This window comes from Athene cunicularia, assembly GCF_003259725.1.
Source record: "Athene cunicularia isolate RWA chromosome Z unlocalized genomic scaffold, athCun1 chrZ_part1, whole genome shotgun sequence".
Classification (NCBI taxonomy): Eukaryota; Metazoa; Chordata; class Aves; order Strigiformes; family Strigidae; genus Athene; species Athene cunicularia.
Window position 1 is genome coordinate 21073347 of NW_020799142.1, and position 22763 is coordinate 21096109.

Here is a 22763-nt window from a genome sequence, read left to right on the forward strand (position 1 = left end):
ACATAAGAAGGACATAGACCTGCTGGAGTGGATTTAGAGGAGGCCATGAAGATTATCAGGGGGCTGGAGCACCTCCCTTATGAGGACAGGCTGAGAGTGTTGGGATTGTTCAGCCTGGAGAAGAGAAGGCTCTGGGGAGACCTTATAGAACCTCCCAGTACCTGAAGGACGCCTACAGGAAAGATGGAGAGGGATTTTTTACCAGGGCATGTAGTGATAGGATAAGGGGTAATGGTTTTAAACTGAAAGCAGGTAGCTTTTAGATTAGCTATGAGGAAAGAATTCTTCACTGTGAGGGTGGTGAGACACTGGCACAGGTTGCCCAGAGCAGCTGTGGCTGCCCCCTCCCTGGCAGTGTTCAAGGCCAGGCTGGATGGGGATTTGAGCAACCTGGTCTAGGGGAAGGTGTTCCTGCCCATGGCAGGGGTTTGGAACTAGATCATCTTTAAGATCCCATCCAACCCAACCCATTCTATGATTCTACATTTTTCTCAAAACTGTAGATTTATATATTCCTTCCTTCAGTGTTTTATTTTCTTTAGAAGATGCTGATTTTAGTTTTGCATCCATATCAAGGGCATTGTTTTCCATATCTGATTTTTTAAATTTTACTTACAAAAATGTCTCTCCATTCTGTGCAGCCCCAAATTTCTGAATTAAAGGTATGTGAAAGAGTAAAGTACAACTTTGTGAAACTTTTGTCTTTTTGTTACTTTTGAGGTATACTTTTTTACTAGTGTACACCGCGTCAGTCCCTGTGACTTTTGGCTGTCCGCATTTGCCACTCTTACTAACCTTTGTCTGTCTGCAAATTTATTTTGCCATGAATTTGTATTTACTTGTGATTAAATATGCCTGACAATAGTCCATAATTCCAGCCAGAAACCTTTCCAACTAGCAGTCACTTCCCTTTGGTTACTCTCTTTTGAGATCCATTGGTCAGACGATTCTTCATCTGCTTTACTGATGCCATATTACTGTTCTACAGCACAGATTTTTAAAACAGAACTAACCAGCATGTAGACATTCAGATCTTCCTGCTTTTCTTATAAATAAGATTTTATGTTATTGTCAATCAAGTTGAATTATGAGCAAGATGTATCTTCTTTCAGTCACAAGATTTGTGTGGAGTGACACAAAGATTGACTTTGCTGAAAGCTCATAGTGTAAGGAAACTTTAAGCTATATTTTATTGTAAAATATTTCACTTTGCTTTGCATTTAGGCTTGGTTTAACTATTTCTTATAAGCTGTAGCTTTTGGGTTCTTGGATTGATGGTATTTGCTGTTATTTCAGAGGCAAGTATTAACTCTTAAATTTTGTGTTTTGAGTAAGTACCATCATGAAGCTGTCCTTTGTGTCCCATAAGAGCTTGATAACATTTGAGCCCTAGTGCATACTTGTTTGTACTTACTAGCACTTACTTATTATTAGGAACTGAGCTAAGGAAGCCTCATTGCAATAATTGCAGCCCTTTCTTTGCTCTTATCTGCTAATTTCTAATGGAGAGGAAAATCCTGTGAGCAAAGGAAGAAGAGGGTGAGAATATTTTAAGCACATGCAGTAAACAGTGTTGTTTGCTTAGGCAGAAGTTACTTCCTAAACACTGGCATTTACTGGTGGTTTTATTCCATTAAGCACTACTCCTTAATGGCTTTTTGTTTTCCTTTCTTTGGTATTTCTCCAACTAACATGAGGGTTTCTGGGGAGGGAAAGGAGAAGGAGGTGGCAAATTTCTGGGGAGTCCCTGGAAACAGAGTGCAGCTGAGAGAAGGTGACTGAGAAAGGTGGAAGAGAAACACTGAAGACATAGCCATGGAATAGGGCAGACAGGCCAGAACAGATGGGAGCCCATGGACGGAGCCATGTTTCACTTTGTGAGTGAAGAACACAGTATCTGAGCTATCTGTGCCTCTCAAGCTACTGTCAGAAATTGTTGCTAGCAGGGCAACTTCACTGCATCTGCAGAGCAGCATCACGAGCATGCACTGTAGCAGCAATCCTGGCTCCTGTGGCAGTTTAAATTGTCTCACTTGGGATTTTAAAAATTGTGGGATTGCACATCTCTCTGCCTGTATTTGCTTTGTTTGTAGTTCCTTTCTATGGCTGACTTTTTGAGACCCTCAGAATAGAATAATTTTATGAATCAGTTTCTGCTGCACTTCTTTCTGGCAGCTACACCTCACTACAAAGTACTGCTTTATTTTCTACAGGCTTTCTAATGGAAGGTACCTGACTCTGGGTGCTGTTGTGACAGGTATCAGAGGTTGAGCATAGGTCAGAACAAAACACCAGAACTTCTGAAATGTTCCCCTGTGACACCAGGTCCTCTGTCTTCTTAATCTGTGTTTCTGAACATTCCTTAGCCATTAAAAAGTGCAAATAATATAACTACTGATATGACTGACATGCTGTACCAGCAAAAGAACCATTGAAACACTGGTGGACGAGCCCTGCAGCTGGAAGTTGATGAATCTGAAAGAGCAGAATTGATGAAATGTCTGTGACATCACATTTCTGTACGCAGAAATTTATTACAGGTAAAAAGTGTAACTATGAAGCATGTCATTAATGAGAAGGTAACATAGGAAGACTACAAGGATGTTGCAGGGTTATGTATGAGAAAGTGAGAAGGGCCAAAGCCCGACTAGAACTTAATTCAGCTACTGCCGTAAAAGACAATAAAAAATGTTTCTATAAATACATCAGCAGTGAAGCGAGGGCTAAGGAGAATCTCCATCCTTTAGTGGATGCAGGGGGAAATGTCATGACAGGAGTTGACTGGAGTTTATCAAGTGTGACATCTGTCTACCAGAAGGGCTGGAAGGAGGATCCCAGGGAACTACAGGCCTGTCAGTCTGACCTCAGTGCTGGAGAAGGTTATGGAGCAGATCATCTTGAGTGTCATCACATGTAAAGGAGAACCAGGTGATCAGGCCCAGTCAGCATGGGTTTATGAAAGGCAGGTGCTGCTTGACTAACCTGATCTCCTTCTATGACAAGGTGATCTGCTTAGAGGGTAAAGATAAGGCTGGGATTGTTGTTTACTTTAGTAAAGCCTTTGACACCATTTCCCACAGCCTTCTGCTGGAGAAACTGGCTCTTCATGGCTTGGATGGATATACTGTTCACTGGGTAAAAATTGGCTGAATAACCAGACCTAAAGACTGGTGGTGAATGGGGTTAAATCCAGTTGGCAGCCAGTCACAAGAGGTGTTCCCCAAGGCTCAGAATTGGGGTCAGTTCTGATTAATACCTTTGATCAATGGTCTCAATTTGGGGATTGAGTGCACTCTCAATAGATTTGCAGAGGACACCAAGTTGGGTGGGAGTGTTCATCTGCTTGAAGGTAGGAAAGCTCTACAGAGGGATCTGGACAGGCTGGATCAATGGGCTGAGGCCAATTGTATGACAATTGTATAAAATTGTATCAACAAGGCTCAGTGCCGAGTCCTGCACTTGGGTCACAATAATCCCATGTGAATCTGCAGGCTTGGAGAAGAGTGGCTGGAAAGGTGCCTGGTGGAAAAGGACCTGGGGGTGTTGGTCAACAGCTGGCTGAATATCAGCCAGCAGTGTGCCCAGGTGGCCAAGAAGGCCACCAGCATCCTAGCTTGTATCAGTGTGGCCAGCAGGACTAGGGAAGTGATTGTCCCCCTGTACTTGGCACTGATGAGGCTGCACCTTGAATACCATGTTCAGTTTTGGGCCCCTCACTACAAGAAAGACATTGAGGTGCTGCAGCATGTCCAGAGAAGGGCATCATCAAAGCTGGTGAAGGGTCTAAAGCACAAGTCTTACCAGGAGCGGCTGAAGGAACTGGAGTTGTTTAGCTGGGAGAAAAGGAGGCTGAGGGGAGACCTTATTGCTTTCTACAGCTACCTGAAAGGAGGTTGTAGTGAGGTGGGGGTCAGTATCTTCTCCCAAGTAACAAGAGGAAACAACCTCAAGTTGCATCAGGAAAGGTTTAGACTGGATATTAGGAACAATTTCTTCACTGAAAGGGTTTTCAAACATTGCCCAAACATTTCCTGCCCAGGAAAGTGGTGCAGTCACCATCCCTCAAGTTATTTAAAAGATGTGTAGATGTGGCACTTAGAGATGTGGTTTAGTGGTGGACTTGGCAAATGTTATGTTTAAGATTGGTCTCAGTGATCTTAAAGGTCTTTTCCAACCTAAATTATTCTGTGAATTTGAATGAAGGCTGATGTACTTAACATCTTTGCCTTAGACTTTAGTGGTATGGTCTCTATGGCTACTGGTAGAGTTTGGGGAAGGTTGGGTAGTACCCACCATAGAAGAGGATTGAGGACTGGTTAAGCAGTTTAGTTAACAAGTAGCAGCCTCAGGGATGATATCAGGGCTGATAGTATTTAACATCTGTATTCCCTACAAACAATAGAAACCAAATAAAATCTTGAGGAAGAAAATTAACTCTAGCTTTGTATATTCTTCTGATGAAGTACAACATTTATGTTTTGATAGCTAAGGTAATGCAATTAGGGGGCTGAGGAAGAGGGTGATGTAATTTGTGCAGGGTGATCCAGTTTGGATACATAAATTTGTTCTTGGAAAAAATAAATAATCCTTGAATTTTAGAACAAGCAGGCTTAATTTTTAATGCTCTGACTTGGAGTAGCCAAACCTAAAGAATTAAAGTGTTAATAATGAAATAAATTGAAGGAAAATATACAAAAATTCCAAGCTTAATCAAAGATTATCTGAAGAGAAGATACGAGGAAACCCAATTCAAATTTATTAATAAATATTTTAATTTATCATCTGTAGAGGTCAGTATAACCTAAGGCATTAGGAATATAAATTTTGTAGATTATTGGGAGTTATTTTACAGAGCTTCAGCGTACATCTTTTGCACAGGTTTGGACACTTTGACCATGAGGTGAGCTGCATGTTAATTTGTAGAGACATGTTTAAAGTGAAAGTAAGTTGGCAGAGGCCAGCTAAGTATGTGACTGAGGGAAGGGTTTTTGGTTTTGGCTTTAAGTATTATTTGTAGTGACAAACCTGAGAGTAGAGGGCTTCACAGCAAGAGCTTTTCTGACTTGAAAATACATTTTTTAATGATGGGAGAAAGGACACGTAACTGAATGCCTGAGAGCATGCTAAGTCTTCTCGAGGAGACCTGTTGTAGGTCTTCATCACTTTGCTTGAATAGGAGTTTCTTTGCACAAGGTGTATTTTCATTTTGAATCCAAGCATGCTGACTGGTAACTCCCTTCTAGTATTTCCGTTGCACTGAGTGCATCATACTTAGTGTTTTGTTTCAAGTTGTACATCATTGCAAGGAATTTTGAGGCACATTTATTAACTGGAAAATGAACTAAACACTACAAATTAGCTAAATTCTGTATAAATAGAAAACCCACAGGTTAATTATGTTCAGTAACTGGGTTTCCCTCACTAGAAATGTGAAGTTGTCTGATGTCTAGGACATGACTGAGTAGTGTTTATACAGCAGTAAGCTGAACAAATGAAAAGGACAGGGCCTGCAGTTACATAGAGTTTCCTTGGAAATCTTCATTTCAATGGAATATTATTTTAATATGAAGAGATACTAGGTTTTTGTGCCCATGTTTCTTGTAATGAAGCCTATAGTATACCAGCTTACTGGTTCTCTCCCAACAAACACATGCCTGGAAGCCCTGCTGAACCCTTGCAGCATATAATTACCGCCATTGGAAGAGTCCTGGAGCCTCAAAGGAAAAATGGAGCATAGTGTGTTAGCTCTACTTCAACCTTTTTGACAGCTTTTTCTATCAATTTTGTTTGTGTTTACTTCTCTTCAGACTGCATGGAAGGAATGTAGGAGCTCACTTGGTATTTTATTCATACTCTCTTAAATTTTCAATGTGGGAAGTGGCAGCTATGCATTAGGCATCTGTATAATGAGAGCAGCTAAAGAAATTCTGCCTGTCTTGAAAATACAAGCATATGTCAAAAGACTCCTGATCTGTGGGTTAGTGGTAACAACTGTGACTACGATATGGAACCATCACTTTCAAGTGAGACTAGTATTGTGTTTGCAATAATATTTAATTATTGCATGATATGCTGTGTGTTTTCGAAATGGTATGCAAAGGTAAATGGAAGGCTTGACTGTAACATTAGACTGAAATAACATTCATCACTGTACAGCAAATCCATTTCAATGAAGCATGTCACAGACTCTTTTGAGTTGCCCCTGAGATGCAATTTCTCAATGTATTCATTTGAATTTCACTCAGTCATTCAAATCTGTTGCCAGTGGTTATTTCAAGGTAGTATTATGGGAGAAGAAAGGAATAAAATTTGACCAACTTTCTTTGTACATATTTTATGCTGTCTTAATTTTCTGGTTATGGATAGTACAAATGTAAATATAGTTAGTGCACATATTTGTGTATGCTACATTTTAGGGAAGAGTTACTAATAAATTTTGCCAAGAGGTATCAGTCACTTGAGAACTTATGTTCTATTCTTTCAAAAATTATCCTTACTTTTTAATTTTGATTTTCATTAGATTTGTCTTAGATATCTGGTTATCACTCTTGAAAATCAGGTCATTTTCTGTATGGCTAAGCCATACAACTAAATCTTTATTTTGGACATCCTTTAAAAAAATCTTCACCTTGTGCATGTAGAGTGTGCTTAGCTTTGTTGCATTCAGCCAGTGTCCAGTCTCTGTTGTGTTGTTGCATTATCAACTTCACTAATTTAAAAACCCTGTTAATGATTTCCCAGTGTTTCTTGGTAATGTTTATTCAGCTATATTCTTAGAATAAAATCTCATCTAGGTGTCATAGAATCATAAAATCATTGAATGGTTTGGCTTGGAAGGGACATTAAAGACCGTCTAGTCCCACCCTCCCGCCATGGGCAGGGACACCTTCCCCTAGCCCAGGTTGCTCAAAGCCCCGTCCAGCCTGGCCTTGGACACTGCCAGGGAGGGGGCAGCCACAGCTGCTCTGGGCAACCTGTGCCAGTGTCTCACCACCCTCACACCAAAGAACTTCTTCCTTACATCTTTATTCAGCTTTATTCATCTTTTTTGATATAGTCTTCATCACATTTTTTTCACTGAAGAAATGAGAAGTGAAATATGGAAGTTGTGATTTTCATTTTAGGATCAAGTATAAATGTATTTTTCTTTCCTTTAAACACTGGACAGGACTGTTATCAACGGGCAAAGGATTATCATCTTCATACGTTAGATTTATGCCTATGTAATTTTTTTTAATTTTACCTTCTGATTTGTATCTTTTTTGTACAAAGCTAAATTCTGTGCTAATATGCATCCCTGCAAACAAACAAAAAACCTCCATCTAACCTTACCACAATTGATATTTTTGTCAGATAGTTATATATATGGCTCTGATGACCTCCTTACTTGTGCTGTGAATGTCATTTGAAGCTGGCATATCTGTGAAGATACACAGTACCTGTACAGAGGGGGAGACCTGTGTGACTGATACATGTTAGTAGTGCATACATACCACTACAGAGAGGGGCAGAGCAGAAAACTTCAAAGGGGTCCTAAATTTTTCCCTTTGACTGCAGCTTCACACCATTGATGGTGGTGATGGAACTGTCTTGTATCCACTGCATTACCTTCATTTCTGCTTTTCTGTGTAGAGTTCATACTGTTCCAGTTGCTCTGGCACAATACAATTATTTCTTTTCATAAGGAAGCTGAGATTGGCAGTGGATTCTGTACCTGCCACCTACTCTGCATCTGCGGCCGTCAGAGATCATACTGACATTCTTAAAATTTTTACTCTCTCATTGTCAGTAGCTTGTTGAAGGTCTTCCAGGGGGATGCTTGAAAATTCAGATTGAATGGGAAGCCTGCATAAGGACTGTAATTTAAACTAGAAGCATTCATTATCTTCTGTAAGAGTTTTTGAAATAGTAGTTTTACTAACTTTGAGCATAGTGTGAGGCATATGTATTCTTTTATTTAATGGAAGGAAGGAGAAATTTCAGACTAAATGCTATTTATTTAATACAGTATTAGGGCATTTGGCAACATGGTCAAGGACTCTTAATAGGGAAGTAGCTCAGTTCCATTTCAAATGGGTATACATTTTCACCTCATCTGTCCTTTGATATTCAATTTTAAATTGAATTATTCAAGCTTTTCTTTTCATCTGCATTCTAATCCTTCAGACTCTGCATTTACCACTAATAAGTTTTCATGGTTTCTTGAACACGTCATTAGCATCTGCTTTGACGTGCTGTTGATGTGATATGTGTTTGTCTCAAAAGATTATGTTCTTTTAACATAAACAGATCAGTTTAGATGCATTTTACCTTACCTTTAGTATTGGGAGTAGCTATAAAATTCAGTTATGGAAGAAAAGTCCTTCCCCCTGGGAATACAGAGGGAAGGTTACAACACCAGCATGGATCAAGACCTTAATATTGTTTGAAGTTTCCTGAATTTAGCTCTTTATTCTCAGACACCTGTTTTTTAACCTGTTTGAAGTTCCTTATAAATTGCTTCCTGCTTGCAATAATATCCTTCTGGCTTACAATATCATTGTGGAAAAACTTCACATTCTCTTGAAAAATATCTTTACTGTCTTGCCCACCTTGGAATACTCACAAGCTTCTGCTGGAATGCTACAGATTGTCTTGGATACCATAAGTGACCAAATCAACAGGAAGGTTTCTGTTTAGGAATTACTATTAGGCTAAATTATTCTCCGAGGCTCTTCAATATTGTATTTTTCCACTCAAATTCTGTTCAGATACAAAGAAGTCAGATGCGAATATATATATATATATATATATATATATATATATACATACCATTCTCTCCTACTTTCTTAAAGATGTCCCATCACCGCAATAACAAAATAATTTCTTTTGCAATGATTAGGCATTATGAGAATTTTTTATGATTTTATGGCTGTCAAGTAGCAAAAGAGATTAATATCTTAATGTAAAAAAATAAGAATAATCTGTGAGGTCCATGAATTTGCACCTCTCATAACCCAAGATATATTTGGTCTGATTTAGCAAGAACTGTTGATGAAGCAAAATGTCAAAAGCAGAATTCCTCCCTGCAGTATGGACCTTTTTTGGTAACTCAGCTTGTTTCTGTCCTCTACCTAACCCTTTATATAAATATCGCCAACATTGGACCTTCCAGGAAGCACATGACTAATTCAAAAAACTTTTCTTCTCACTTTAAGCTCTTTCTGATGAAGCTTTATAATAGTGCATCAAATTACTAGTGCATTACCACTGAACTAAGTCTTTCCTTCTGGTTTCCTAAGCTAGCAGTACCAATGTAACTGGGAACTAACAAAAATCATCTCAAATAAATTAATGGGGGGGTGTGTGCAAACCCTGGACCTTACCAACATGGTAGGAAGGAGCAGGAAACCTGCAAATGTATTTATGTTTAAAACAATTGAGCTTTGTACTGATACTGGAAAGCCAGTTGAAGAAAAACTCTCTAAAGAGACTCAGAGCTTTAGAAAGCAGGCATTATTTATTGCAGCGCTGGGTGCACGGGGGATTGCTCCTCCACAAACGTGCACACCAAGCCCTTTAGATTTACCACTTAAATGCAGGTACCTTATACATATTCATAGGATTGCACAACACAAACATACATATTTGATATTAAAGCGTGGTTAAGTCCAAAAATCTTGATCAGCAGTTTTAAAACAATCATGTCACTCTTGCGCCTGCGCATCACCTCCAGGTGGTGGTCTTCGGGGGTCTTCAGGAGGAAGGCCAGTAGTCTTCCTCGTCACCTCTTCCCCATTTTTGACATCGCCAGCCCCTAAAAGCCGGACCCCTCCGACTAAATCCTTCATTGCCCACCTTATCTCGTGTGATGTCCGTTACCTTCTGTTGCCAGGGCCTGGGCCTAATCCTTTGTGTCATACAATGCACATATCTTCTGTCGCCATGGTTCCACATCTTCTGTCCTTGGGGCCTTTGTCTGTGTTTATGCGAGTTTCTTTCTTCATTCCTACAGCTCAGAAACTCCTTAGCTTAAACAGACAACTCTTAGGCCTACTACTACTAACCCTCTTACTAGTTATGTGCCAAATTTCTTAACATTTCATATATTAGTACAGGTTATTACATTACACCTAAATGCCTTGTCAAGTAACCAAAAGTGAACAGTTTTACTGTGTGCAATTTGCCCTGATCAGTCAAAATAAATAAAAACATGGTTTTTGAAGTGAAAGGTATAATTCCCACTTCAGCTAATATCCATCACTATAAACCCAATCTAGTTTTTTCAGAGATTTCACAGTAGACATGGCTGTTGCAAGAGGTCTTCAGGAGAAAATGGTTTTTTTCATGACAGATTGCATATTACATGCAAATTGTTCAAATAAAACAGTCTGATTTATGTCAGGTGCAGTTAAATATGTTATTAAAATTTAGGAGAAACAGAAATTGCTTGTTGCATGTAAATGCAGTTTTTATAAATATCAGAACTGTTATGATCTGCATGCTTATCCGAGACAAAAAGGGACAAAATGTCTTTTGGGAATCACCCTTTAGTCTCAAGCATTTTAATTCAGATTTAGAAAGCAGATGTCCCATATGGCAGTATGGTAGAAAGTAGAAGTTGTGGGAATTTGGTAGATGCACTGAGAGCGATGTAAGGCTTTTATGCTTTGAATATTCCTCAAAATAAAAGTATGTAGTTACTTGGCTAGTTGGAGTTAATGCTTAATTGACTTGCTTTACCGGAATATGTCTGCCTAAAGAGGAGGAGCAGATGTAGCAGTTTAAAGGTCCCCAAGTCCTTCTCTTCAGCTTAACTTGCATTTTCCTGCTTCTATGTATACAAGGGGATGGAGTGTTTTCTTTCAGTACTGTATGACAGCTTCTTCAGCAGATTTGTCCTTGTCCTTCATCAGCACTTCTTCAGGTATTCCCTCGTTGTTATAGGTCTTCACTAGTTAATAGAACTAAAAGGCCTGGTAAATTAACTATTGGCATTGCCAGAACAGGTGTATTGATAGCATAATCCTCAATTCAAACATATACTGAGTTATTAGGGAGATAATCCATTGCCTTCAGCTACTCTGCATTATCTGGTCAGTGAGCTTCTGGCAGGCAGTTGAGAGGTCACTGCAGTCTCTGTAAGAGCTCTGTATTTCCAGATAGGATGGAGAATGTTCTGAGCAGTGCGAGGAAGTTAAGGACAGAGGTAAGTCCTCTCATCCCTTTCAGGTTTGTAAAGTGCAAAGAAATATTTAGTGGTAATGTTAATTAATGTGATTAGTATTAAATATTAATCTGACCTGAGAAATTCCAAAGTGGTTGTTTATAGATAGAGGAACATGTGTTTTATTCTTCACTGTGCGAATGCAAGAAAATACAGGTTTTGGGGTGGGGTGTGTATATTTCCTTCATTATGATCAAGAGACCACAGTGATTGTGAGACCAATAAGTTGCTGGCCTGGCAGCTTAAATGAGACGTCTTTTCCTTATGTTTTATATCATGGACCACAGTACTGATAGTAGCAAAGGTACTGAATCACATAGCTAATAAGAGGAAGCATAATAGAAAAGCTTTATACTAGAAGTTTTCCAGTCATTTAACCATATACTTTTAGGTTTTATATATAAAATAGCATACATTGTATTACTGTCCATAATTTATTTTAATTACAGATAATACCTAGTCAAAAGACAGCAAATACAAGACACTGAGACAGAAATTAATTTAATCTATACATTTCCTTGCCTCATGTCTCCTACTAACCTCTTGTATCATTCAGGTCCCCCTTCTGCCCTCCCCAGCAACTCTGGAGTAGCATATGAGGTTGTTGCCTTGTTTGTTTTTTTGGGGTCTAGTGATTGTTGTCTAAAAATGGTTGCTCTGCTCATACTGATAGAACTTTGTACTTAAGGTCATTTCCCATCAGAAGTGTGCCAAGTCTGGACCTCTTACCTTTCAGGATCAGATGCGTCTGGTTAGAGGTGGTGGAAGCAGGTAGGGGTTGAATGCTGTAGCATTATGGAAAGTTAGAACAGAGGTGGCTGAACACCAAGCTATAATATAGCTGCAATGGTAACAGGTGTAATTCTGACACTCTTTAAGAGAACAGAGAGCCACGGAGGCAGAAATTATTGCTTGGTTTGAGGGACTATCAGAAGCGAATACTGATCCACCTTAATTTATTTGCCCATGTTCGAAATGACATCTGCAGACATTTAGAATAGAACAGAAAGTTAGGTTTGTGCTGATACAGTGATATGAGCCATGACTTTATAAACTGGCAGGTAGAGAGTGCTTAGATGTTGTTGTTGCTGCATTTCATAAAGCAGAGTTTCTTTTGAGGAAGTAATGACATCTCTATCAATGGAATGAACACTTTGCTTTTCTAATGTCAGAATAACTGGAACTAAATTCATCACTGCTCAGTGTAAGGGCTTCCATTAACCCAATGGTACTACTCAGATTTAAGTTACACCCCCGACATGGCAGTGGATCCTTACTCTACTATTCTACTCATCATTCTTCTCCTATTTACAGCATACAAAGCCTGGAATGAGACAGCCGGTTTTGCTCTGGTGAAGCTATGTTAGCATTTGAATACAGTAGCGATGAAATAGGTGGGCTTTCTGTGCAGGAAAGGTGAATATCTTGTGCTGTCATTGCAGCCAATATATTCTTTTTTTTAAAAAAAAAAAAAAAGTAAAAATGTTACATTTCTATTAAAAATCTATTTTTAGGGTAAGATGGTGAAAGGAATGGGGGGTGCCATGGACCTCGTATCCAGTGCGCAGACCAAAGTGGTTGTCACCATGGAGCACTCAGCCAAGGTAAGGCTCTGCTGCTTCTTTCTAAATAAGTGGTTTGTACCAAAAACAGAAGGAAAAAATAGCACAACTTACATTTATTCTGCTACTTTGTGAGATTTTGACAGTTTCGCTGTTGGTTATTATGGAGGTACAACAGAGGGCTAGGTTAGTGTGGTTCCTTTCCTTTTGTAAGTGAATCATTTACCATGGAAAAAAATGAAATATTAACTTGATGTTTAAAAGCTGCACACATTTTTTTAGTTGCTTCATGCAAATTTGATGAGTGGCAATTGCCAGAGCTCCAGTAAATGCTACCCCAGAGGTTTTACTCTTCGCTTCAGAATAATTTGAAAAATTACGTTCCCCATGGTTAGATACTTGTTATGATGGAAAAATATTTACCTTTGATGTTGCCAGTCAAATTGGCTCTGAGAGCTTAATAGAATAGAGCTTTTGGGCATAATGAGATGCAAGCTGCCTTACATCACTATGTGACAGAGGTTAATCCAGAGACTTCTTTGTGGTGGGAGTTTATAGATCTAAACAGTCTCCCACAGAAGGTCATAGGAAACTTGACTTTTGAAATTCCTAGAACTGAGCTGTCCAAACTATGGGAAAATGTACTGAAGGACAAAAATCTCTATTTTCAGGGAACTATATGTTGTGTCTGCAATAAGATTTAGTTGTGTATCATTCAGGATAGTATTCCTATTAGAATGTATTTGGGCAAGCAAAAGGAATTTGCATGGTAAACAATAGTAAATATGTGAATATGAAAGCTAAATATATGGTGTGGTTTTAAATGCAATTTGAAGAATGAATTAAAATGTTGAAAAATACAGTAGTTTCAGAGTTTATACTAAGCTGTGATCTCAAGGGGCATATTTTCAGTTACAGAGCTGAGCCTGACCCAGTAGTTTCTGTGTATATATAAGTAAATGAAAGTAGAAAGTAAATTCATCTGTAAGACTATCATCCCTATCACAGCCTCCCCAAAACTAGATGTGTAATGACCCATTTGCTTAGAAACATACTTAAGGTATTAATATGATCTGAATAAATTTTTATGCTAAATTTTTAGTTACTGTGAAAATTGGTTAAGGCTCAGAGTCCACACACAGTGTAATTGTTTATGCCAGTTTTTCTCCAAAATCTTCTTTCAGCACAGAGTAGGGGAGCTGTTTACATGTTGATTTGTCAATAGGAGTACTGAAACCTGAAAAAGATGGATACACAGATAGGTTCATTGTTACAAACAGTCCAGGCATGGACTTATTTTGGCATATGTATGCAGAACTTGGGCTCTTATGTAGATGGGATGCCTGGTGTGCACTTCTAGAGAGCCAGTTATAGGCTTTCATAAATTATTTCTTCTGCTTTTGTGAGAAGGCATTCCAAAACTAAACTATGTACATGATTTTTCATTTTATTCTTGTTTTAAAATGGAGGGTATTCTTGTCATTCTTACCTCTTACCTAGACTCTTTTTGAGGTCTTCCAACTACTACTCCTTGTTTGCTCAAAAGTGAAAATGATGAAATATGGAGGTCTAATATTTGGAAATCAATCGCTGGTGTTACAGTTTTCAGTTGTTCCTCTTTTATTTTTTTCTTCTTTTTTTTTTTTTTTAAATACACAAGCAAATACAGAACACATGAGACCAGTGCTGAAAGTCAAAAGTCTTTTATTGGGGTGACTGCTTCTTACAGATCTGATTTTATTTTCACAGCTTTTAAATTCTTTACACCAAAGATTTTCTCACAAACTTATTTCATCTGTATCTGTGCATCAGAGGTGCAATCTTTCATCCTGCTCAAAGCCCGGGTGCCACTGAATGAAAGAAATGTCTGCATGTACTCTGACAGTCTGTTATGTCTGCTGGATTTTTAGTATAGGGATATTTTTGTCATCTTATTCTCCAAATAAATAAGTAATCTGTCATTAGATGCCAAAGTCTCCTGTAAATCAACAGCTGTCAAAGTTTGATAGATGGAAATACAGTGAAAGACATGCAGTCCCTTCAATGGACATTCAAGAGTTGCTGTAATAGGTAGTTCTTGCAGTCAGTTTTGTCTGGTTTATGATCTTGTGAAGGATATTTTAATCCCTTTTAAGTATTTTCATATAGTAGTAATAGCTTGTTGAACATTAAGTTTTGTGAGAGTTTAAAAGTCCATTGTCTTTTCAGTGCACTTGTTGCAGTTTTTAAATGTAGTAGGCTGAGTCCTTGCTGTACAGGCAAAATATAATTTACACTTGATTATGAGGATGAAACTAGCATCTGTCTTAACTCTCAAATACTCAAAGAATTATCCTCTTTTAAAACTATGATATGAAGTATATTACAAATGAAACTAAATATGCTGTGCCTGGAATTATTTACATTTTTAATTACTTAAATTTTTACTTGTAATGAAAACCAAAAGGTACAGAAAGAAGATGACAGAACATGAAATGAGTTTTGTAGAAGAGCCTTCAGCTTAAGAAATGCTATTGAGGAAGGGTAACATAGAAATATGCAAAATAATAAGGGCATGGAGAAGATGAATGCAGAATGGTGGGTCACGGCCTTATAAAAGAAGCCAACTGAATTTAGCAACCAGAATGTTTAAAACGGCAAGAACCATTTTTCACAGCCAGGTAATGAAGTTGTGGATGATCAGCAGGATGATGCAGAAGTTCAAAGAATTAAGTCTACATAAAAGTGACTAAACTGTTTTATGAGGTTAAGTTAATCAGTGACGATTAAATAGCATTGCCCAGAAGCAGTCTCTAGCTCAGGTAATCTATGAATCACAGCATGTCAGGAAAAAGGAGGGCACACCTGTGGAAGGATGGCTCAATTTTCGCTCCATATGCTTAAGCTGCTGTGAAACACTTGGCAAATGGACCTTAAGTCTATGGTATTTCTTATGGTATTCATTATGACATTTCTTAAGGTATTTTTTGCTAAATTACTTTTTTGTTTATAAACATGAAAAAGAAAAAAAAAAGAATGTAAGGTTGTTATTTAATCTCTAAATAGTTACTGTTCATCTGTGCCTAATCTGCTAAATGCTGCCTAAAAGAAATAAAAGTCAAGTTCTTACCCCCATACCATCATTGACATGTTTTGCAAAACATATTAAAGAAATGGCTAGTAATTGTTCTGTGTTGTGAAATGAGTTGTCTACACCATTCAGAAAAACAGGATGGAAACTAGTTTTAAGCATTTTATTTGGATGTGACTGAAACATGGAGCACTGAATTAAAAAGTCCTTTCTATCATTGTGAATAGTTTTCATTTTAAAGTGTTGTTGAAGATTAAGGACATTTTTGTTCCTCAACAACAGATTTTTTTTACTTAAAGCAGTCTGAAACACCTTAAGGTTTTATGCATCTACACAACAGTCTTTTCATTTATCTGAACAAATCCCGTATAAACTCAGATGGTAAGAATTCATGCGGTTCCATTTCGATTCTTGTTCTGATAGCGCCCTGATGGATGTCTTCAAAAAGTTGCCTGTAATGCAACTGGTAATACAATAATTTTCAGCCCAAGTGTTAAGAAGGTATTAAGTATCAGTTCTTAGGGTCACAGGAGCCATTCAAACTGTCACCTCTGCAAGTCTCTGTATTTTCATCTCAACTGGGTACCAAGAAGAGACACTTCATTTCACACGTCTGAGAAGTATACCTGATATGTTGCTGAAGATATTACAAACAGCACAGATTAATCTTGGCTCTTGGGCAAACTATGCAGGAAGGTCCTCAGGTGGACATGATACAAATAGATCAACTGAAAGTAACACTGTCGCAAGTCATTATTTTCATTAAGAGTGAGTGAGTTTCATCAGAATAGTTGCCTTGATACCAGATGTGGATCTTGCCAGTATAATTAGAATTAGAAAGAGAAAAAGATAAATTCTAAAGCATGTGTATTTTGTTATCACTCAGGAGTCAAACTGGCTGAAAGATGGTTCCTGAGTTTATATTAAGCCTCAAGGCAAACTGATGATTGTAAATTTAAAAAAGTATTGTGTTCAGGTGGTTAAATGAGACATGTAATACTCTGAGAGTTTTGAAATGTATAACTGAAAATTGATAATTAGAGAAAAAACAAAAGCATGTGATAATGGGAGAAATGTTCACTTAATGCTACCTCTGTAAAACACCTACAAATACTGTCTAAAAATGTAGTGATCCATCTCTTTTATGCCCATTCAGAGCTCTTGCAGCCTACATTCATTTAGCGGGATCTAAAGCTATTTGTGAATTCATATTAAAAAAATTGAAGGAATAAAAGAAAGAAAAAAAAAAGAAGAAAAAAGAAACCCTCACCACCCAAACTTTACCTCCCCAGCTTCATGTCAGAAGCTATGTCTTCTCATTAGGTAATATTTTTCCCAGGATTTAGAGCAGCTGACATTTGATGCCCCAGAAAAAATGAAGTGCCTTAACGTAAATCCTATTTTTTATGTATACATTCTTTTCTACTATATTTGCATGCTAATTCATCCTATCTAAACCAGAGATAATGTAACTTCTGTGTAGCACTTGAGGATGAGCATATTGCATTCATCTCTTAGTCTGCTTTTGGGCTTTCCTGGAGAGATGGAGGGAATGGGAATTCAATGTGGGTAAAGAAACTGGATTTATTATTTTCAGAGTATGACTATGCACTTGAGCCCTGGGGCTTTGAAATGCCTGTGTGTATGGCTGATCTTGCACATACTGTTTTTGATAAAGTAGAAGACAGAGAAATGTCATGCCTGTAATGACCTTCCCTAATTTTTGTCCTTTATGTGTCATCAGTGATGTTCCATGTATCTCTTATTCTCACATTGCAGCAGGAAAGACAGATTATTAAGCAGAAGTATGCAGAACTTCTAAACTCAGGAGCCCACTCAGTGGTACAGTGAGATTCTTATTAGTCATCTCCCTATATGTGGGATTTAAATAATAACTGTCCCAAATTGCCAGAGATGTAATCTGCCAAAGAAGTTAATTCAAAGAGTTTTCTGGGTACAGTGAATGTTTCAATAGTAGTGAATGGCTACATCTGTGATTTTCATGTACATATTTGAAATCTGAGTAAGTTGTGTTGGTTTTGAAAACTGTTTGTCTGTGTGTTGTTAAACACAGGGCAACGTCCATAAAATCTTGGAAAAGTGCAATTTACCACTTACTGGGAAACAATGTGTAAACCGCATCATTACTGAGAAGGTAAAGTACTTTTCTTGAATCCTTGACAATACTTTCCTCCTCTATCCCTAAGAAGAGACAATCCATAGAAGTACTAAAACTTCATAAAAATGAAGACTATATTCAGTACCTGTTGCCAGTGAAGGTCAAAGCTTCCCTTGGAGGTCAATTCCAGAAGTCTGGGGGCTCATATTTTTCCTGTTAAAGCTTTCACCGTTGACATTTAGCATACTGGACCATATTCTTAGACACCTTCAGAACAAAGGTGCCATGCATGAGAAGCATGCAGAGTGTGTATCTCCTTATTTTTCCCAAAGTATTTCTGAAAATTTGCTGTGTGAGATGCAAATCTTCAAATACAGCTGTCATCACAGCTCGTTTTTTCCACCAGAGCAACAACTATGTAGCATGTGTATGTCAGACAGTTGGCATTTCTTTGGCATATACTGCAGACTCTTTTGGAGAAACACAACCAATAGCTGTAGAAAGGATTTAGTTCTTTTGTCCTTACTTGATTCCATTTGTGAGGCAATTTTCTCTCTGTGGGTATCTGATATTGCTGGTGCTCAAAGTACATTAGTGGATCTTCTCAGCAAAGGATAAGTGACTTAAGGTTTTTGCTGTAATCATACTTCTTTTATTGTCAGTGTTTACATTTTTAAGGGCTTAGAGTAGTCCCTGTGTGAGCCATCTATCATACTAAGTAGAATGCATCAAAGGTGCTGATGTAGAATTTGCTTTCTCTTGGTGATATATTGCTACTGTAATTTGAAGGGTTTTTTTCTTCACAAAATAAGTGAAAATAAATGGAAATGTGGAAGTTTTTTCAGCTTTCTACTAAATGATCACATACAAATGTAAGGTATAAAAAATGGAAGTGAACAAGAACTGATAGAAAAGAAACAACAAGCAAATTTCTCTAACAGTCACCACTTGTCAGATCTCATTGCTTTATTAGGAGATGACACAAATGTACAACAGTACTTAGACAGTGTTTCAAATTCTGATTCCACACTAGCCTTCCTAGTATATATGTTCCTTATACCCAGCTTCTCTTTTAAGACTTAGAGGCGCTATGTTTTTTCAGTCCCATAAACCAGGCTCATGTGCCCAGAGGAGAGCTGAACTTAGTGGACTTCTGTGATCAGTTTAAGACTTCACATTTCAAGTTCAAGTTTCACTGGTCTTTTGCTACTGATTTTTTTTTTTCTAAAAGGAAAATTACTATAGACCTTAGGGTTTCCCTGTCAACTATCATGTGACCTGTGTATCTCCCCCTCTAGTAGGCACCATTAAAGTGCATTGTTTTATAGGTGGTTTTATTTGATGTGCTTGTGAGCCTTGAAATTGGAAAGCATATTTTATGAAGACATCAGAGAGAACAGCCTTTGGTCCTTCAGACACTTCCTCACAAGCTTTCTATTAAAAATACAAGAAATCTTGCCTTTCATTACTAGCTTCTGAAAATACTAAAATTTGCACTGGGTGTGCAGTGACCATTGGAACCTTATAATCTGGTGAAGGTGATCAACCACTCAATTTTCTACTGGCCTTAAAATGAAATACAAGAATGAGGGAGACATTGCCTTTTTCTGTTTTCCTTCATGATCTCCTGGTGATGGTGAACATTGTCTTGCAGCAAGTAACATCTCAGCCCTTTCCTTTGGACCTCCCAGTTCACACCAGGCTGGACCACAGGGCATGGTCCTCATTTCATTCAGTGAAGAACAGTTGCACTTTTTTCCAAAAAAATTAACACATCTTGTATTTTAGATTCTTTCAGGTACCATAAATGTAGCAGAAATCTTTGTCAGTCAGAAAAGTGAAGAGTGAAACCAATTGATAATGGCATCTTTTGATACTGAGAGAATGCTACCTACTTCAGCACACCATTTTGTACAATATTACTTCTTACATCCGCATTTTCTGCTGTGATAATAAAAAAAATACATGTTATTTGAACCTCCCAGGCTGTGTTTGATGTGGACAAGAAGAAGGGATTGACCCTTGTGGAAATCTGGGAAGGACTGACAGTGGATGATATCAAGAAAAGCACTGGCTGTGACTTCACAGTAAGTCATGTTACAAACAAATATATTTAGTCTGGTGTCAGAACAAGTATTTTTCACAAATACTTGTCCCATGAAGACTTGCAGACACAGTAAGTTCCCTCCTTATAGCTGAAGGTTGTGTGGAATTCACAATGAAAATAAGATAGTTTAGGGCTGATGTAGTATGGTTATATTGGAAGCATTAGAAGCTGGGAGAAACAGGAGAGGTGGAGAAATGACTAATAGTAAAAGGACAGTGTGGAAAGGGAACTTTTAGAATGTTTTGAAGAGAGGAGCTGATTCATACCTGAGAGGTAGACAAATATTTTTTTTTCCACTGTATAAGATAGTTTACCTAATTCTCTGCTCCTAAGTTTTCATGCTATATTTAGGTGGGGTGACTACAAGTGTCCGCTCTGTGTTACTAGTGCCAATCAAATGCTCTACTGTTGACTTCTTTGCTTTTTCTTTCCCTTTGCCTTGTACGAATGAAACTTATGCTCTGCATTAATCCAGAAGCCACTGCCTTTTGACCTTCACATTAATTCTTAAGTCTCATTAATGCTAACACAAAGCTAACATATTAGTGGAAAGCTGTAGTGCACTAGATTGTAACTCATTCCATATACGTAGTTGATTTCTTCATGGCCTTCTCCTACATGCCCATTACAAAATGTTTTTTTCTGTGTTGTGAAGTCTTTTGGGGCAAGTCAGCCCTCCTTTGGTGAGGACATGGAGTATGACAGCGTACAAATTGCGCTGTAAAAATATTTGGGGAATATTTGGTAATGAAATGCAGTTATCTTCCTCTTTGCAGAGTTTCATGTTAGGGCTAGGGCACATAATTGAAAGACTGCAGAGCAGTTAGTATTTGAAAGAGTTTTTATTAAGGCTTTGAGCATACTGTTGGCATTAAGTAAAACTTCATGAGCAATGAACCTGTGGAGTTTCATTCATTTCTGGTGTCTATAAGAGAGCATTTCTGATAACTAAATATGATAGTGTATGTTTTTCTTGTGGAGTTTTAAATATTTTAAACAAAGATCTGTTCACTTCTGAAAATGCTTTCATTTATCTGAGAAAAATTGTTCAGTTAAAGACGGGTGACCTGCAACTGCAGAGTGCAGGAAACTGCCACAAAATCACTTTACTCCATTATTAATTTCCCATGTAAAATTTTATGGAAGCCATTATTACTTTTTAATATACAGTCAAAGCAATTTTACATACTCAGCAGTTCTGTGTGCAAAATAAATTATTCATTCAGTTTATGACTGTGATTTAGGAAAAAAAAAATTAAATTTTTTAAAACTTGATAATGTCAAGACTTCTTTTCATTTGACTGATCAGCCTGTCAAACAGCTAGCATCCAAAATTAAAACATAAATAGGACCTTGTAGGTTTGTATCTACTGCAGTCAGTCACTTTGGTTTGTGCTTGCATATTTAATTTGAGGATTAACTTCATGATTAATTTGAAGGTGCCATGTTTAGTTAGCATTTAAATAGACTGAAACTACAGGAAAAGACTTTTGTTGTCAGAAGACACCAGTCCTTACATGTTCCAAACCTGCTGGTTTACAAGGAGTTGGTTTCTTTTTGATTCAGGTGACCAATATGTATGCATTTAATTGAGCTTGTATTACTCAAAGTGAAGTCCAGCAGTCTGTGCTCAAGGCAGTGAAAGCAGAAGCAACCAAAGAATTCAGAGAGAGAAATGATAAGCTTAAAATGATGGACTACAAGATTAAGTCCTGCAGCAGCACAGTGATATGATAGGGCAAGACTATTTGGACCAAGTAAAAGCACCATTCGCTGTCCCTTAGTGCCTTCCTGTAAATGTCACAAAGGAATGGTATAAATTTTAAATCTTCAGGATGGCCTGAAGTTAGCAATTGATGAGAGGTATTGCAACAATCCATCCACAGTCTAGATTCCTAGGATCTGTCCTACTAGGATGAGGAAGGAACACTTAACAGGCACCATTTCCTAGTTCTGAAGGCAAACTCCAGTGCAGCCTGCTTTGTATAGCTGCCATGGTTATGAAATCACGAGCTGCACTAAAGGACCCATGGGCATGAAAGATGTGGATGCTGCTTGGTTTATGCACTTTCATATACTTACCTTGAAAGAATGCGGCTTGAATAAATGCTTGCAAAGCTGTGCTTGCTTGCAAAGCATGTACCTCTGCCAAGTATGCGTGGGGGTCAGCGCTACCTACTGATTGGTAGTGCCTGAAATCTTTATAGCGCTGCAGATGGAAGACATGAACCACAATGATTTGTGTATTAAATCTGTGGCATGGAAGAGTACGAGCTCTTCTTTTTTTTTCCTTCTCTAAAGAATGTTTCCAGGCCACAGTGACCCAGTCCTCCTCTCACTGAAATCCTTATCCAAATTTCTGCTGACATCTGTGACAGCAAGACTGGGTCACTGTTGTGTCATATTGGACCCTTGATGGCCTGATTTTCATACACAGTGAACACCTGCAGCTTTTTTACTTAGTTTTGGAGTTCAGAATATAGAGATTTGAGTGTGCAATAGGCATTTGTTCAGAAAGCAGCATCCTTGATCCCTTTTTTTTCCCCACATTTCAAGACTCTGCCTTAGGTTTCCTTGCAAGATTAACAGGTGTGCTTGTGATTATTTATGTTCACTGAATGAGACATCTTGTTCTTGTTTATATCGGTGACAGGAACTTTAGTGATACTGCATTGCTACAGTCAAAGCAGTTTTTTTGG

At 38.0% G+C, this 22763-nt stretch overlaps 1 protein-coding gene across 1 annotated transcript in view; it reads left to right on the forward strand.

The window, feature by feature from the left end:
• The window catches only part of OXCT1 (3-oxoacid CoA-transferase 1), a gene marked incomplete at its 5' end in the record, with an annotated part of 95967 nt that overhangs the window by 67000 nt on the left and 6204 nt on the right, over positions 1 to 22763 (forward strand). Inside the window, 3 exons of the mRNA XM_026865807.1 lie at positions 12721 to 12810; positions 17913 to 17993; positions 19943 to 20044. Of these exons, the coding sequence (XP_026721608.1) occupies positions 12721 to 12810; positions 17913 to 17993; positions 19943 to 20044 (273 nt within the window). The remainder of the gene's footprint in view (positions 1 to 12720; positions 12811 to 17912; positions 17994 to 19942; positions 20045 to 22763) is intronic.